This window comes from Theropithecus gelada, chromosome 6 (genome assembly GCF_003255815.1).
Source record: "Theropithecus gelada isolate Dixy chromosome 6, Tgel_1.0, whole genome shotgun sequence".
Classification (NCBI taxonomy): Eukaryota; Metazoa; Chordata; class Mammalia; order Primates; family Cercopithecidae; genus Theropithecus; species Theropithecus gelada.
This window is the reverse complement of record NC_037673.1, coordinates 172,768,550-172,786,814: the sequence shown is the minus strand read 5'-3', so window position 1 is coordinate 172,786,814 and position 18,265 is coordinate 172,768,550. Positions and strand designations below refer to the sequence as shown.

The 18,265-nt window shown below is 55.4% G+C and overlaps 1 protein-coding gene across 3 annotated transcripts; it reads left to right on the top strand.

The window, feature by feature from the left end:
* The first annotated feature begins 2,826 nt into the window (after positions 1 to 2,826).
* RNF44 (ring finger protein 44) lies at positions 2,827 to 14,503 on the top strand. 3 transcript variants are annotated; one of them, XM_025387149.1, is made up of 11 exons: positions 2,827 to 3,834; positions 8,980 to 9,130; positions 9,363 to 9,491; positions 9,865 to 10,032; positions 10,473 to 10,646; positions 10,765 to 10,926; positions 11,013 to 11,137; positions 11,404 to 11,491; positions 11,578 to 11,699; positions 11,835 to 11,934; positions 12,133 to 14,503. In XM_025387149.1, the coding sequence occupies exons 3-11, from the start codon at positions 9,438 to 9,440 to the stop codon at positions 12,193 to 12,195; spliced, it is 1,056 nt and encodes a 351-aa protein (XP_025242934.1). In that variant the 5' UTR covers positions 2,827 to 3,834; positions 8,980 to 9,130; positions 9,363 to 9,437; the 3' UTR covers positions 12,196 to 14,503. The 3 variants fall into 3 exon arrangements, with proteins under 3 accessions (XP_025242934.1, XP_025242933.1, XP_025242932.1); XM_025387148.1 differs by having other exon boundaries at positions 9,302 to 9,491; XM_025387147.1 differs by lacking the exon at positions 2,827 to 3,834 and adding an exon at positions 4,141 to 4,617 and having other exon boundaries at positions 9,302 to 9,491.
* Positions 14,504 to 18,265: the final 3,762 nt, after the last annotated feature.

Genomic DNA, 18,265 nt, shown 5'->3' with positions numbered 1-18,265 from the left:
TGGAAGGATCAAACTTTGGATCCCTCTCAGGCTCCTGTGCACCCTGATCTGGAGCCATCCACTAGTCCCTGAGCCTCTGTGTTCTCCCCTTTCCCTGGGGACATCTGCATTTGGTTCTTCAGCAACCACGGGGGCCTCTGTGTTGGCATTCGTATTGCACAAACCACACAATGTGAGATTAGAATGGGATCCCAGGTTTGCCTCTTGATGGCTGCATGACACTGGGTGAGTCCTGTCACCTCTCACCTCATCTGTAAAATGGGGCCAATGCTGGTGGCCAGCTCTTAGATCATGATGAGGAGAGGATCAGGATAGGACTTGCCCAGAGCTTGTGGAAGACTCTAGGACCCCCATTTCCCCCATGGAACCTCACAGCAGATGCCGGAGCAGACGGGCCACTCCCATCTGAGGTTTCACACTTCTGGGCTCTGTGGTGAGGGTCGGCCCCTCCATGGCTCTGAACCGCTTTCCTCTGTGAGATGAAAGTAAACAACACCTGCCTTCGAGGGCTTGGGGTGTGAGGAGAGCGCGGCTGGCACTGTAGGTGTGCAGGCCATGTCCCCACAGCAGGGTTCCAAAGCCTGAGATCCATCAGTGACCCTGAGGAGGGATTCAAAGAAAAGTTCAGATTTCTGGCTTCATTTGAAAAACTGGAAAATTCTGGGAAAATTGTGCCTCCCTTCCCATTTAATCCAGAGTGATTTCACAATCACCCACGAAGGTTTTTCAGGTTGGGGGAGATGTGTTATTGGCCTCTGGCGCTGAGGGGAAACTCAAGTGACTGGGGATTTACTGAGGGTTTCCTGGGGCCAGGACAGGGCAGGGGTTTCCTGGTCCGGCAGGACAAGAGGCAGACCCAGAGCCCCATCCCTGGGCATCCGCCACCCAGCGTGAGCCAGGCCCTAGACTGGGTGTTGTGGGCCCTGCTGAGAGCAGGGGGAGCAGTCACATGGAGATGGCCTTCTGCTCTCATGATGCAATGTGATGGTAATCCTAATGGACTGAGGATGCCAGAGCAAGCCGGCAGGGCAGGGAAGGCTCCAAGGGAGTGGTCCTTGAGCTAGCCCCAAAGCATGAGCAGGATTTTGCCCAGTAAGTAGGAGATATTGAGGACATATTAAGCAGGGAGAATGCCACTGTCAGAGGCTTGGTGGCTTAAAAGTACAGGATTAGATTGTGGCTGGAGGGTCGCTTTCCTGGGGTGGGGATGGTAAAGGTGGTCTCACTGTGTGGCCTCAGACAAGTCACTTCACCTCTTTGAGCCTCAGATCCTCATCTGCAAAATGAGGCTTGGATACTCGTATATGCCAGTGAAGGTTGGACGTCTGCACGCTTAAAAAAGCCAAACCCCTTCTGCCAGGGGAATTACTGAGTGAGACACACAGAGATTGTGACAGGACTGTGTGCAAATTAAATGGCATGAGGTAAAGGCTGGGGTGCATCTAGCTCTGTGTTCAAAAATGGGGGATTCAGCACAGCTGGAGATGCCACAGGCAGCTTCCTGTAAAAGGCGAGATAGGAACAGAGCTTCAAACGGCCGAAAAGTGAAATGGATTGGCAGAAAGGAAAAGAGAGGGCATCCCAGGCAGGCGGTCTAGCCTGAAAAAAGGCAGGAAGGTGGCAGGGAGAGAAGGCCAGAGGAAGTACCACTATGGTGTGAGAGGAGGGACTGGGGAGAGGCGAGCCTGAAAAGTTTGGGCAGGAAGAGCTTGTTAAGTGTAGCCTCCAAGCCAGGCTTCCATGCAGTTGGCAGTAGGGAGCCACTGTAGGCCCTATCCATAAGGGCAGGCAGGCAGTAATCTAACAAATATGTAGGTACCTTCGAATGTGGGGAGGGTTTTTTTGGTTTTGTTTTGTTTTTTGAGACAGAGTCTTGCTCTGTTGCCCAGGCTGGAGTGTAGTGACGTGATCTCGGCTCACTGCAACGTCCACCTCCTGGGTTCAAGCGATTCTCCTGCCTCAGCCTCCTGAGTAGCTGGGTTTACAGGTGCATGCCACCATGCCCGGCTCATTTTTGTATTTTTTGTAGATACGGGGTTTCACCACGTTGGTCAGGCTGGTCTCAAACTCCTGACCTTGTGATCTGCCCGCCTCGATCTCCCAAAGTGCTGGGATTACAGGTGTGAGCCACTGCGCCCGGCCAAGGGGAGGGTTTTCAAATTGCTTTTATGTGGTGGGGAAAACAAAAGGTTGAAGGAGACATTGGAGGTGAAGGAACAGTTGATGATAAGGAACTGGTTAAAGACATAACCTTGTATATCCACACTTATTCTCATGCACACGTAATTTTTAACTGTGATGGATAGAGTTTGATTCCGGGTAACATCGATAGCACTGCATCATGAACTTGCTTTTATGTTGCTTAGAGATCTGCAAACAGCCGGCTCAGTTCCATCTTCAGTCATTGTGTTGCACAGTGATACTGATTGTTGCTGGTCTAAACATTGCCATAAACATGTCTGTTCCCCAAGCTGAAAGGGGATTTCTGATTCTAAGGGAACAAACGGTTTTCTGGCTTAAAAGACTTAAGACATAGTCTCTATAATAGTTTTCTTTTAAAATTTCAGTGGGTTATGATGCATAGAGTTTTTTAAAAAGAGCTAATGTGCAATATATACAATAGTCTATCCTCCTGACCCACTTCTCCCTTCCAGTTCTCCCTAAGGACAACAATTGTTAATCAGTTTTCTGTATACCCTTCCAGAAATAAATGCAGATGTGGTATATGTCCAATTAAAAAAACCTGATACATACTGTTACACCTGTTCAGCATCTTGGTTTCAATTTTTATTTAAAATTTGGGATTATGAAATATACCAAAGAAGCAAAGAAAGTGAGCCCCCCATCCCCCTGCCCCATGGCCCACCACCCAGGTTAACAGATGTTAACATTTTGCATTGGCGCCTCGTTTATGGCTGTCTTGGAGGTAGCTCCATGTCGCCTCCAGCTGCCTCTTTGTGGTAACTGCCCAAGAGTCGTTATTGATTATATATGCGTGCACCCAATATTCATTATTCGACCTCTTCCAGCTCTCGGATATTTAGGAAATTACTGATTTTCTGCTTATATAATTGTGGTGGAGGTAATACCCCATTTTGTATAAATTTTGCCCGGGTGGGTGGGCTTCGAGGCAAAGGAGAACGAGGCTTGGCTTTGGGTTAGGTTCAAATTCCTGCTCCGCCACATTTCTAGTTGTGTGATCTGGAGTAAGGGAAGGCCCTCACTTTCCCCATCTGTAAAAAGAACTGGCTATTAGCAATCCCTCCGTCTCATAGCTGCTGAGAGGCATAGAAAACTAAAGTATAGAGGCTTCACTGGGCTTAGTTCCCAGTTTCCCTGGGTAGGGAGGTCTCCGCGGGGACACCAAACTCTCAAGCCCAGCCTAGCAGCTAGAGCGCCCGGTGCCTGCAGTTTTGCTTTAAACTACTACCTGTTCCCCGCCCCTGTTCCTTCGCCGCCACGCTGGGGGCGGGGCGGTTAAATGTCTCTGTGACGTCAGCGCGAGCAGGGCCAATCTCCTTGCCCGGCAGACGTTATCTCGTTTGCATGGGTGGCCCGCCATTGGTCTGTTGGGCAATGTGGGCCGTCCCAGCTTTTTAAAGACGCCGCGTAGTATAAACAAGGAGATGTGGGGCGGCCGGGCCATGATGTCAGCGCGGTGCTGCAGCTCTTGGGGGTGACGTCATCTCCGGGAAGGTGGCCGGCCCAGGGTTGTTAGAGCTAGCCTAACCACTTGGGCCGGCTTGAGGCCGCTCTCGCCCTGTCAGAGGTCAGACCCATTGCACTTCAGTATCTCAGGCGGCACCCTGTCCCCGAGGAGGGGACCATGACACAGTAAGTCCGTACTGCCGGTTCTCCTGCAGTACAGTTTCTTCGGCAGGGAAACTGAGCCTCAGAGGCGCGAGTAGTTAGCGAGTTTGCATAGCAAGTTCGAGTTGCAGCCGATCGGTTTTGCCCACCCTGGGGTCTCCCCATCTTTATCAGTCCATGTGGCCCCGCCCCTTGCTTTTGACTAGGGCTGCGGTCACTTTAAGTGCGAAGGTGGGGGCGAGGTGGTTAAAAAAATCTTTCAAGATGGCGGCCCAGTAGTCACGTGCGTGGTCGCGGCGAGTGATTGGCTCTCAGGGCGGAGCTCCCGGCGCGGGGCGGGGCCCCCGCGGGCTTGCAGCGGGCTACTGTTTGCCGTATCCTCCTGGCGCGCCCCCGCGAGCCCCCTCCCGCCCGGCGCGCGACCCCGCCGCTTCGAATGTTGTGAATCAAATGTGGGGTTTGTTACATTCCGCTGCCGCCGCGGACAGTTCTTAAAGGGCCAGCCGCCGGCTGCCGCGCAGACCCAGCTGCGTCCTGCGCCGCCTCCCGCTCCCTGAGGGCCTGGGCCGAGAGAGACTGACCGCGTGTGGGCCTCGCGAGGCAGACGCCGTCGGGCGGACAACAAAGAGAGAGGCCCCGGAAGGAGCCGGGCTGCCCCCGGACCCGGGGGTGGGGAGGGGAGCACATTGTTTCGCAGGGCGGGAGCTCTTAAAGGGTCCAGGCAGGCCCCCCCCCCCCCGCCCCCTGCCCAGTTTGGCCGTCTTAGATCGGAAACAAAGGAGTCAACGTGTGGCCGGGCGGCCAAAGGTGAGTCGGGGCCAGGGCCCCCAACTCCCTATTCCCCTACTCATGGACCTCCTGCTCCCCTCCCCTGGGAATGGGGGCCGTGATCTAGCTAGCTCCGCAGGGGTTAATCACGGGCTATCCAGACTGCGGACAGCGAGACCCCAGGGATCAGGAACCCCCCCGGGCCCCCCGTGGCCGGGCCGGGTCTCCACTCTCCTGCGGCTGAACGCTGCGGTTGGAGAGGAAGGAGCCGCCCCCCTCCCCCTGCGGCCGCCACTTCCTTTGTTGTTGCTTTTGTCTCTCGCCGAGCACATGGTCCGGGATCCTCGGCTCTTAAAGTCACAGCGCTCCGGCCCCTGCGCTGCAGTCTTGTCTCCCGCCCCCGGTGTCTCTCCGAGAGCGGCACAAAAGAGTGGGAAGCGGACGAGGGAGGCCCCTCTCGGGGCAGACGTCCGCGCCTCGGCTCCCCAGCGCTATGCCTGGAGAGGGGTGGCTGGGTAAGCTTCCCAGAGCCCCACAACATGCACTTGGCCCGCGTTGAAGAGCCCCCCTTCCCCAGGGACACTGGTCTCCTTCCCCACTAGTGTGACCACCTGGTTTCTTCTTGACTTTTCTGGTTTTATTTGGGCGCTCTGGGAAGGAAAGATTTCCACCCCCATTTTACAGTTGTGCCAACTGAGGCTCTCAGAAGCAAAGGGATTTCCTTGACCAAGGTCACCCAGGGAGTTTTCTCTCCTCCTCTGGTGGTCCGGCCCTCAGCGGCTTCCAGCTGGGAAGCTCTGCTTGCGCTGGGCAGAGCCTGCTTGTTTGGAGTGGGGTATGGGGAAGTAAGAAGGGGGGCTTCTCTTCCTGGCTGTGCCTACTCATGCCCCCAGGGTCTGACTTTGTTTTTATCTGCAAAAGGGAGTGTCTCTTCCTGCAAACAGATCCCTGGGGCTCTTAGACCGAGGTCAGGGTAGGTGCTTGGGGCGCTGGACCTAAGGGGTTGGCCGGCTTTCCTGGGTGGGTGTAGAGGGGTGGTGTTAACTGCAGAATGCATTGCATGCCTCAGGGCGGACGGGGCTCAGCGACGGGACTCCCAAGACTTGATCGCACAGACCTCCGTGACAGCACAGCACAGAAATGTGGACCGGCAGAGCAGTTGTTAGGGGAGGCCACTTGGCCACCCTTGCTGTTTGACCTTGAGCAAGTTGCTAGCTCCAACTCTGGGCCTTGCTTGCTTCTCTGTACCACCGAGCTAAAGACGGGTGCCTGAAAGAGAGTGCTGTCCCAGCCTCCTGTACGGCTTGGCCACTCGGGATTAGGTGATGTCCTCCAGCTACTGATGCCACAAGGAGTTATGGGTTGGGGGAGTTTGGGCCTAGGAGGCCAACTAGGACGGACCAGTTCTGTTCTCTCTGGCCTTGTGGCCTAGAGTAACTTACTTCCTTTCTCTCAGCCCCAGTTTTCTCAGCTGTGAAGTGGGTGTAACCCTTCTATGCCACCCCTGTTCCTGGCAGGGCTTAAAGAGCCAGGATCCACTCTTCCCAGCTGAGGTATTCCCCTAGAGTAGCCTGCTGCCTGGGAAGTGGCGCCCTTCAAGCTCTGCTGGGGGTTGGAAATGGAGGTCAGCATGTTGTAGTCTCTAATAATGATCATTCACACCCAAGCTACGTTCAGACTTTACAAGCTGCTTCTGCTGTTGCCTTGGAGCAGTCCCTGATGGTAAACTGGGAGGTAGTTATTGGGCTGTTCCCATTTTACAGATGAAGATACTGAGGCTCGGGAGGGGAAGCCCTTGCCCACGGTCTGTAGGCAAGAATCTAGCTAGAAGTCACTGTCATGTGTGAGTCTGTGAGGGCCGACGCTCTTACAGCTGGAGGCCCTTCTGTCTTCTGGCTTGCTTTCCCAGCTCCTTACCACCTTCCCTGCCCTGGGGAGTGGGTGCCTTTGTAGGGTGTCTACAGAGCAGACACCCACAGGCCTGGGCCTCTGTGAGAGTGCCTTGGGTCTGGCACTGCTCAGCCATCTGGAAGACATCCTGGCATAAGAGGAGCAGTCAAGGCTGCTGGCTTGGTGGCTAATCATGGGTGCTTTACGGCCAGACTGCTTAGGTCATGCCCCTGTGCACTCACGATTCCGGCTGACTGGCCTTGGACCTCACCTCTCCGAGCCTTGGTGTCTTGGCTGCTGGGACGACTCACCAAGTTGGCGCGGGGAAAACAGCATAGTTACTATGGTGCTTGTTCCACACCAGCAGAACTGCGGGCTCCCAGGCTTTCTGAGGTTAGCTGGGGTAGAAATTCCCAAACCTAGCTGTGCTGTGACAACTTCTGGGGAATTTGATAAAAATCTAGGTGCCCTTGTTCCCCATCCCTCCAAAGCGTCTGGTCCAGGAGGCTTGGGATGGGCCAGGCATCTGCTGTTTCAGTTATTTGGGGATTTCCTGAGTCTCCCTTGGCCGTTGTTTGCTTGGCTGGTTTGTCAGCAGGAATGAGGGAGCCTGTGCGTGTAGACATGCCTGTCACGATGTGCACTTGGCCCAGGCCAGGGGTCGCAAACCCAGTCCCCGATGATGGGCAGGCAGAGGATGGGCCTGGGTGACCTGGAGGGAAGGCTGTTGCTCCCAGTGAGGGGGCCAGGCAGAAACAAGTGGGACCAGACTTGTCATGAGACGCCAGGTTTTTTTGTAATCTCCCAATTTTCAGTCATTGGCATTAAAGTCATCGCTGCCAGACTGGGTGGCCTCGGACCTGTGTGATTGGCTCTGTTCCGTGCACATTTATCCCATCAGGCCTGCCCTGAGCTGGACACAAGGTGGTCCCTGGCCTTGCCCACACCCTCTGCTGGCCAGGCCCCATCTCCCATGTGGGCTCCTTTTGAGAAGCAGGGCCCAGGCTTGTGAAGTGCAGCACAGAGGAAATGGTTCTTGTCGCTGTTGGCAGGAAGGAACTAGGTGTTGAGCTGACAGTTACGCTGGCTGGCTGTGTCAACAGGGAGGCAACCTTGAAAGCTGGGTATCAAGGATGCATAGGAGTTTTGTTTGGTGGGAGAAGGGATGGAAGGGGCCTCCCTGTGGCAGGAACAACAAAGAGCTGGTCCTGTCGGACGCATCCTTCAGCTTTGCAGGGCCTGATAGGTTCTAGAGCTTTTCCAGCAAGGGCCTCGTCCCAACTTTGAGTTGAGCGGAACCCTGAGGTTGAGCCAGGTCCCTCGACATCCCCCACCTGGACCCTCGGCTCTGACCCGAGGCAGGAGACCCTGCCCAACCCATTCCTATTCAACTTCCTCTCTCGGGTTCTTGCTTCCCTTTTTTCTCAACAGGCCCCACCTCCCACTTTGAGGGCTGGGTTGGGGGCCCCAGAGCAAAGGCCTGGCTGCATGCCAGACTCCAGTCTCCCCAGGCCGGCTTCCTTCATTGCCTCCCGTGAAGCCTGGGACTGGTCCTCTCTGTTGGCAGCAGAGCACAGGGAGAGGCTTGTCTTTGGCCCACCTCCCAGCTTTAACACTACCGTGGGGCTTTGGGCAAGTTTCTTCTGGCTGAGCCTCAGTTTCCTCCTCTGTAAAATGGGCCAGCTATACATTCTTGAAAGGTAGATGAAGTCACACTTGGCTAGGCACAGTGGGAGCAGGTTAAGGAAAGAAAGAATAGTGTCTTGCCTTGGACTGGAAGCCCCCGAGGGCAGGAGCAGGTTAGAACCTCTTGTCTGGCGCCCATAAGAGGAGAACTGGGTCCCAGGCCTGTTTGGAATCCCTGCTGGAGCCAACCAGAGGGAAGGGAGGATGCTGGAGCCTCCTCAGGAACCCCCAGCTGCCACCTGGAGGCCAAGTTGTAGCCCCTGGTATAAGGCAGAAAAAAGTCCATCCCTAAGCCCCTTTCCGAGACAGGGTGCCCTGAGACCCCGCCCAGCGGGAGCCTGTGGGGAGCCCACTGGCCTGGAAGCGCGCTGGCCAGCTCCCTGAGCTCACAACTGAGGAGGCCTGGGTGCTGGCACACTGAAGTGTCCTGGCTTTTCAGCACTGGACCCCAGGCCTCAGAGGAGGGGCACGGCTGAACACCATTGGTCCCTGGGGTCACACTGCAGAGGTTTGGTTCTGTCTCCTGACCCCTCATGGTGCAAGCGCCTGGACTCCTCTGTGCCTCAGTTTCTTTTTTTCTTTTTTCTTTTTTTTTGAGACAGAGTCTCGCTCTGTCACCAGGCTGGAGTGCAGCGGCGCGATCTCAGCTCAGCTCACCGCAACCTCTGCTTCCCAGGTTCAAGCGATTCTCGTGCCTCAGCCCCCCAAGTAGCTGGGATTACAGGTGTCCCCCACCATGCCTGGCTAGTTTTTGTGTTTTTAGTAGAGACGAGGTTTCACCATGTTGACCAGGCGCCTCAGTTTCCTTGTCTCTTTGCCTCCTAGAGTTGTGAGTCCCGGCCCAGCCCCTCCACCCCCCTGCCCCCCTGATGCGACCATGGGCTCTGGCAGTGACTAGGTGGCCACCCTCTGCCCCCGTGGGTCAGCGGCGATTCTCTGCGGGACCCGGCAGCACCCCGGGCCAGTTCTGGGGAAGGTAGGAAGGAGCCTCACCGTTCTGATGCTGGGGCACGGGGGCCAGCAGGGGTGGGGCGCAGGGCCCTGAGCTGCCTTCCCTCCCCATGGGGGGAGTCACCCTGGCTTCTCTCCCTGCTCTGTGCACGACTGGCCCCCTCAGTCCTATCGGGGCCTCCTCTCTGTGGTGCAGCCCCGGCCTCGAGGGTCCCCTGGCCAGCCCACCTGCCCGGGATGAGCGCTTACCCTCCCAGCAGCCGCCGTCCCGACCTCCACACCTCCCCGTAGAGGAGCGCCGAGCCTCGGCTCCTGCCGGCGGGGGCCCCCGAATGCTGCACCCAGCCACCCAGCAGAGCCCGTTCATGGTTGATCTCCACGAGCAGGTAGGCAGAACCCCATCCCCTGTGCCCCTGGCCCTGTGAGCCGTTCTAAGCAGCAGAGGCGGCAAGGCCTCGATTTCGCCTAGCTTGCTTCATTGCACGTTCCAGGGAGGCATTATTAGCCCTGTTTTACAGGTAGGTAAACTGAGGCCCGGGGAAGGGGCCACAGTGGATGACTGGCAGAGCTGGATTCCCACAGGGCTTTCTCTGCCCCGGGGCCCTGGGAGTAGAGGCACAGTCTGGTCTGCACTGAGGTAGGCCGCTGTGGAGAAGGGAAGGGAGCCGGCAGCTGATCGTGGCAGGACGACTTCTCCTGAGAGTAGCCCTCAGGGCCAGCTTCCTTCTCACACTTTCCTGGCGTTCTCTCTACCCACAGGTGCACCAGGGACCTGTCCCTCTGTCCTACACGGTCACCACAGTGACGACCCAAGGCTTCCCCTTGCCTACAGGCCAACACATCCCTGGCTGCAGTGCCCAGCAGCTCCCAGCATGCTCCGTGATGTTCAGCGGGCAGCACTACCCCCTCTGCTGCCTGCCGCCCCCGGTGAGTGTGTGTTTCCAGCTCCTCCTCCACCGGCTGCAAGCCCCAGGCACAGGCCAGCGGCTCAGCGGGCCCAGGGCAGCCCTGAACTGAGCTGAGCTATCCAGCCATCCAGGCTGTCAGAGCGCCTGCCTGGCCGCCCCAGGAAAGCGTACGTGTATTCACGTTTGGTAATAGAGTGTTTCAAGGTTCAGGGACCTTCCAGTACCCCTGTACCTGCCTTACAGCTTGGCAGAGGCCCGGGAGTTGAGGCTGTGGGCCTGAAGAGTAGAGCGGCCTGCCTGGTGGCCTAGGACAGGGATGGGCCTTCCACACGGTTTCTTGTGCAGACCCTGGAGCTGCTGGGTGTGTGCCCGGTGGGGGCCTCTTGCTGGGCGGCATGGCATAGGCCTGGCCCAGAGCCCAGGAGAACATTCTCAGCCTCCTGTCCCCTCTCTCGGCAGCTCATCCAGGCGTGCACCATGCAGCAGCTGCCTGTGCCCTATCAGGCCTACCCCCACCTCATCTCCAGTGACCACTACATCCTGCATCCCCCAGCGCCGGCCCCACCCCCACAGCCCACCCACATGGCACCCCTGGGGCAGTTTGTGTCTCTGCAGGCCCAGCACCCGCGGATGGTGAGTGGCAGGGTCCGATGCTGGCGGGGGATGATGATGGAGGGGGATGGCGCCGGGGGAGGCGGGGCGAGGACAGCGTTGTCTCACTGACTTCCTGAGCCAGCGCCGCTTCTTCCAGCCCCTACAGCGGCTCGACAATGACGTGGACCTGCGTGGGGACCAGCACTCCCTGGGTAGCTTCACCTACTCCACCTCTGCGCCTGGCCCAGCCCTTTCCCCATCGGTGCCCCTGCACTACCTGCCCCACGACCCGCTGCACCAGGAGCTGTCCTTTGGTGTGGTGAGTGCCACCACGAACCCCACTGGGCTCCGGGCCGGCTGGGAGGCAGGCCCGTCGGGCTGACCTGCACCTGACCCCTCTTGCAGCCATATTCTCACATGATGCCGCGGAGACTGAGCACCCAGAGATACCGCCTGCAGCAGCCACTGCCTCCGCCGCCCCCACCACCACCCCCACCACCCTACTACCCCAGCTTCCTGCCCTACTTCCTGTAAGTATCTGCACATCCACCCGAGGTCCCTGATGCCCTGTTCTCCTAGAACCTCCAGTGGTTAGACCCAAACACAGCTCCAGGGGCCCCAGGGCCTCTGAAGCCATCTTGCGTTCTCCCCCAGGCCTGACAGGCACACTAGCTGGGCTCCCGTCCCCGCTGCAACGTTCTGGGCTCTGTTTGCAAGGAGGGAGTCAGGAGAGCGGCTCTGTGCGCCCCACTCCTTTTGACCTTGACCCTGGGCCCCCACACTTGTCTCTCTCTAGCTCGATGCTGCCAATGTCACCAACAGCAATGGGGCCCACCATCAGCCTGGATCTGGACGTGGATGACGTGGAGATGGAGAACTATGAGGTCCCGTGGAGCCCCATGCTGGGAGGTGGGGTTTGGGAGACCTGCAGCCCTGGGCGCCGCTGACCCCGTTTCCTGCCCGCATGCAGGCCCTCCTGAACCTGGCCGAGCGGTTGGGAGATGCCAAGCCCCGGGGCCTCACCAAAGCAGACATAGAGCAGCTCCCGTCATACCGCTTTAACCCAGACAGCCATCAGTCAGAGCAGACGCTGTGAGTACCATGCCCCACCTCCCACCCCTCTGAACACAGCTGGCTGCCATGGGACACCCCTCTCAGGGCAGTCACACTCCACTGAGCCCTCCCGTGGACCTCAGCGCGGAGGTGACACTCCGTGCCCCTCCACAGGTGTGTGGTCTGCTTCAGTGACTTCGAGACGCGGCAGCTGCTCCGAGTGCTGCCCTGCAACCATGAGTTCCACACCAAGTGTGTTGACAAGTGGCTGAAGGTAACACTGCCCAGGCCAGCTCTTGGGCATTCCTCATGCAGTGACAGGGGGATGGGCAGGCCTGGGCTGTTTCCCTCCTTGTCCTTGTCATCATCTCAGAAGTTCCAGCTCTAAGGGGAACAAGTGCCCCCAGGTGGCTGCACAGATGTGATGGGTTGGGGCTGGTGAGAGCAACGCCTGACATGCATGTTCCCGCAGGCCAACCGGACGTGTCCCATCTGCCGGGCCGATGCCTCCGAGGTGCCCAGGGAGGCTGAGTGAGGCCACACAGCCGCCCGGGAGAACCCTGCGTGAAGCTCTGGAAACTTGGGGGTAGGGCCCAGGGAGGATGGGGAGGGAGTGGCCCAGGCCTGCCCCATCGCTCCTGCCTGTATCTCCAGAGCTGGTGCCAGGGTCAGCCCGGCGAGGAGTCCCTGCAATAAGCCCCTGCATTTGCCAAGCTCCAAAGACTCCCTCCCTAGTCTGCCTGCCCGTCCGCCCGCCACGGAGCTGCCTGAGTGTCCCTAATCTGGTCTCCCTCCTGTGCGCCGTCGGGTCCCTCCTTTTCCTGCTGGCACTGAGAGCCAGGGGTCCACTCCCCCGCTGTGGCTGGTGGAGATCCTTGGCCCCAGGATGGGCAGACAGCACCATCCTGGGTCAGAAGGTCTCGTGCTCTGAAATGGTGTGCCCTCTGCCCAGGTGGCACTGCCAGGTGCATAGACTGACGGTGTTACGAGGCCATTTCCTGAGCCCCAGAGCTGAATCCTCCCCCCTTGACCCCAAACAGTGAACTCAGGCAGCCGGCTCTGCATTGGCTGCTGTTGAGGGCTGAGTCTGGCTCCCTAGAGGACCCTCATCCCAGGCACAACATTCCAGCCCTACCCTCAGGCTGGAGAGTGTCCCAGCCTAGCCCCGAGCTGGGGCACACGTATCCTGAGGGGCCTGGGCCATACGGGGAGAGGGAGTCCTGTGTTCCCGGTGGCTGTCCCTCCCAGGGATGCAGCCAGACCCGTGCCCAGTCTCCTCTCCCTCTGTTGTTTTGCATGAACGTGAGGAGCAGCAGTTTTTGTTTATTCATTTGGCCCGAAATCGCGTGTAGGATTTGGGGATGTGGATATTTAAGACAATTTATGTTTTCTTTTGGTTTAACAGGGGCGAGTATAGGGACCAACTGGGACCGAGTGCCCAGGGGCCGAGCACGGCTGTGCTGGCCAGCCTGCATGCATGCGTGTGCCCGGCCGGCCGGCGGTCGTGGGGCAGGGTTGGGGGGTCTGTGCTCAGCTGATAACTGCCATGCACTGTACTGCACACGTCCCTAGAGCCTACCGGGACCCGACGCTTTTCAGGGCATTTCTCCCTCCAGCCGGGGCCCGTCTCCCACCTGCCTGGGCGAGTCTCCTCCAAGGAAATCCCAGGAGAATGGGGACCAGGAAGGCCGTGGACCCCCATCTCCAGGGGGCCCTCCCAACCTGTTCCCTGTCCTCCGAGCCCTGGAGGAGGCCGCTGTAGGGTCTGGCTGAGCTTCCCACCCTCTTTCCCTGGTCCCAATCCTTTCTTGTCCTACACCCAGCTGGGGTTGCTGCCCTGAACGAACTGCGTGTGGGGCCGGCACATCCTAGCAGGTAGCCCCTGGCGCCTGCTGCCTCAGGGATGCTCCAACCACCCTCGTTCTCCCGGCAGCGGCCCTGGCTCCCAGCTCCCGCCCCAGCCTGCCGCGGGGCCCGTCAGCCTGGTCCCACCCCCATGGAGAACCCAAAGTCTTACTGTATATAACTCCAGGTGACGTTTCTATATTTATAGCAGTGTTGAAAACCCACGTGTTTTACACAGAACCACCCTCTCCAACCCCTCCCTTCCCGACCCCAGCAAAAGGTTTTCAAACCCCTTACGGTTCCTGGGGCAGGCGGAAACAGGCTCGCAGGCCGGGTGTCGGCTGCAGCAGTGATTCCAACAAGCAGCTGTTGGGGGGGAACACAGCATTTAAAAAATCATCATTAAAACCAAGATTTATACAGCAGTTACTTAGGATGTTTGTGATTTGCCGACCTTGCTGTAGATGCCATGTTACCAATGATTTCCTGTGGTGGGGGCTTGCCATTGTTTACTCTTTTATTTACCAACTTCTGGCCTAGGCATGACAGTGGGCACCTTCCCCCAGCCCCGGCTGGGCCCAGCGCCTGTGTTCTGTGTTAGAAAGGTTTTATATATATATAAAATTACATATATATATAGAAATATATGTAATTTTGGGGGCCCTGTTCCTTGCACATTTTACAGTTACCTCATTTTTCCCATGTATGTATTTGAGAAAATGCTAATATATAGAGAAAAAAATGGTTCTTAAAGCTTAAATGTGTGGTTTTTTCCATTCCATGGGATTCACATTGGTTTGTAGCATTTAACATAACTAGTATGTTGTATTATATATATGTGTATACTGATTGAAATTTTTAACAGATTTGTACTTTTTTTAAAATGAAAGTTGCTAGTTCTGCTTGACCAAGTAGTGCAATCATTATTTTTTTTAATATTGTTGCTGATTTCAGAGGGATATTCACTAATAAATGTATGATGTATACCAACGACCGCCCACGCTGCCTTTGGCTGCCTGTGTCTTTTTGGTGGGAGGTGGGATGGGGATGAGGCCCGGAGCAGACAAGATTGCTGTTTGCTGTGGAACTGTGGGGTGGCCAACACCCGCTCATCCAGAGGGGGCTGCCAAGCCAGTTCAGGGGTGGCCTATTCTAAGCTATCTGCTTCACATGTGAGTTAGGCTTCTGTTAGCAGGTGACAGGATTCCATCTAATTGGTTTGAGGAAAAAGTCACTTATTGGTCTCCTGTGATTTGAATCCCAAGGTAGAGGCCAGGCGCAGTGGCTTACGCCTGTAATCCCAGCACTTTGGGAGGCCGAGGCTGGTGGATCACTTAAGGTGAGGTGTTCAATACCAGCCTGCCCAACATGGTAAAACCCCTTCTCTACTAAAAATACAAAGAAATTAGGCCAGGCACGGTGGCTCACACCTGTAATCCCAGCACTTTGGGAGGCTGAGGCCGGCGGATCACGAGGTCAGGAGATTGTGACCATCCTGGCTAACATGGTGAAACACCGTCTCTACTAAAAATACAAAAAAAAAAAAAAAAATCAGCCGGGCGTGGTGGCAGGCACCTGTAGTCCCAGCTACCTGGGAGGCTGAGGCAGGGGAATGGCGTGAACCCGGAAGGCGGAGCTTGCAGTGAGCCGAAATCGTGCCGCTGCACTCCAGCCTGGGTGACAGAGCAAGACTCTCAAAAAAAAATAAGCCAGGTGTGGTGGCACAAGCCTATAGCCCTAGCTACTCGGGAGGCTGAGGTAGGAGAATTGCTTGAATCCAGGAGGTGGAGGTTGCAGTGAGCCAAGATTGCACCACTGCACTCCAGCCTAGGTGACAGCAGACTGTCTCAAAAAATAAATAGATAAAAATGAATCTCAAGGTAGGTTCTTCTGTCCTGACTGGATCAGGGGGCTCAGGCCTGTCATGAGGAAAACTTGTTTTGTTTTTCCAATGGGAACGAGTCTTACTGTGCTGCCCAGGCTGGTCTCGGAACTCCTGGGTTCAAGCGGTCCTCCCACCTTGGCCTCCCAAAGTGCTGAGATTACAAGTGTGAGCCACCGTGCCCGGCCTGCAACCTTGCTTTTCTCTGCGCAGTAGCGCTTGGTAGCCCTTGCTCAGTTTCCTCTAATTTAGCATCACCTTTGGGGATCGAGTGTTGTCAGGCTGACTTTGGTTGTGTGCCCACATCAGATCCGTTTACTGGCCAGGCCTGTGTTCATACTGCCCACCCTTCAACCCCACTGAAACTAGGAAGAATTGTACCCCTTGGACCCAGGTTCAGTGCGGATAGAGTGCCCGGGAGCCATGAAAGAGACCAGCTTGGTAATGAGGAATGTTGGCTGACTTGTTAGCGTGTCACAGCAGTGTGGTCTGGAGCCGGAACAGTGGGCTGGAGTCAGGAGACCTGCGACCTTGTGTCTGTGATGCCACTAACCAGAGCCCTGGTCAGAGCACTTCTCTTTCCAGTCTTTGGATCATCTGCAAAGAGGGGACAAGATCAGTAAAACAGTTCTCTAAGTGTGTTTCTGAGAAAGTCCAGTGAGGCCATAACAGGGTTTGTGCAAAACAAGAGCTCTGTGGTCGAATAAATGTGGTAAAGTCCGTGTCGAAGGTAACAGGAATCTATCGCGGGGCTTCACTGAGGCTTGGCTATGACGATGGACATTGTAAAGCTCCAAGAATCTATACGGTGGCATTTCCCGCATTTGGCTAGTTTGGCCAGGTGGAGGGCTCAGGTTACATTCCCTGGAGCACACTGGTACGAGGTGGACTAGAACAGCGGTAGCATCTGAGCTCCTAGGGCCCCATAGGTCTGAGAAAATTGTAAGATCGGGAAGGTTCCAAGCTTTTTACAATATTTTGCAAATGCTAAAGAGAAAGCACATGATCATATCAATTGATGCAAAAAAATTTTTGACAAACTTCACTCATCCATGATAAAAACTGTCAACAAGCTAGGAATAGAAGCTAACTTCCTCAGCTTGATAAAGAACATCTACAGATACCCCTACAGCTTGCATCATACTTAATAGTGAAAGGCTAGAGGCCTCCCCTCTGAGATGGGGACCAGGCAAGGCTGTCTCCTCTCACAACTCCTGTTCAACACTGTACTGGAAGACCCAGCCAGCACAATAAGGCAAGAAAAATAAAATTAGGCAAATAAATGCCTAATATATAAGGAAAGGGAGAAATAAAATTCCCAATTTATAGCTGATAGGATGAAAATCTAGGTAGAAAATCTGAAGAATCTACAAAAAAACTCCTAGGACTAAATGAGTTCAGGTCACAGGTACAAGATCAACATAAAAAAATTAATTGATTCTGCTGGACGCGGTGGTTCACACCTGTAATCCCAGCACTTTGGGAGGTTGAGGCAGGCGGATTGCCTGAGGTCAGGAGTTCAAGACCAGCCTGGCCAACAGGGTGAAACCCTGTCTCTACTAAAAATACAAAAATTAGCCAGGCATGGTGGCAGGCACCTGTACTCACAGCTGCTCGGGAGGCTGAGACAGGAGAATCACTAGAAACCGGGAGGTGGAGGTTGCAGTGAGCCAAGATTGCGCCATTGCACTCCAGCATGGGGGACAAGAGTGAAATTCCGTCTGAAAAAAATAAAGAAAAAAATTAATTGATTCTACATACTAGCAACGAACACATGGAAACCGAGATTTAAAACACAATAATACCTTTGTTTTTTTTTGAGACAGAGTCTCTGTCACCCAGGCTGGAGTGCAGTGGCATGATCTTGGCTCACTGCAACCTCTGCCTCCGAGGTTCAAGCGATTCTCTCACCTCAGCTTCCCAAGTAGCTGGGACCAGAGGCATGCGCCACCACAGCCTGCTAATTTTTTGTATTTTTTTGTAGAGATGGGGTCTCATATTGTTTCCCAGGCTGGTCTTGAACTCCTGAACTTAAGTGATCTGCCTGGCTCAGCCTTCCAAAGTGCTGGGATTACCGGGGTGAGCCACCGCGCCCAGCTTAAAACACAATAATACTATTTCTAATTGCTCAAAGAAAAGTGAAATACTTAGGACTAAATCTAACAAAACATGCAGGACTTGCATGCTAAAAACTACAAAACTCTAATGAAAGAAGTCAGACCTAAATACGTGGAAACAAACCATGTACTTGGATTGGAATATTCAACATAGTGAAGGTGGCATTTCTTCTCAATCTGTAGGTTTAATGCAATTCCTATCAAAATCTCAGCAAGGGTTTGTTGTCTGTTTTTTAAGACACAGACATGCATAGGCTGGGCACCGTAGCTTGAGCCTATAATGCCAACACTTTGGTTTTTTGTTGTCATTGTTCTTGTTTGTTTATTTGTTTGTTTGAGATGGAGTCTCACTCTGTCACCCAGGCTGGAGTGCAATGGCACGATCTCAGCTTACTGCAACCTCTGCCTCCCAGGTTCAAGTGATTCTCCTGCCTCAGCCTCCTGAGTAGCTGGGACTACAGGCACACACCGCTACGCCCAGCTGATTTTTTTGTTTGGTTGGTTGGTTTTTGTTTTTTTTTGAGACGGAGTCTTGCACTGTCGCCAGGCTGGAGTGCAGTGGTATGATCTCAGCTCACTGCAACCTCCGCCTCCTGGGTTCAAGTGATTCTGCCGCCTCAGCTTCCCAAGTAGCTGGGACTACAGGCACACGCCACCATGCCCAGCTAATTTTTGTATTTTTAGTAGAGACGGGTTTTCACCATGTTGGCCAGGATGGTCTTGATCTCCTGACCTCAGGTGATCTGCCTCCCAAAATGCTG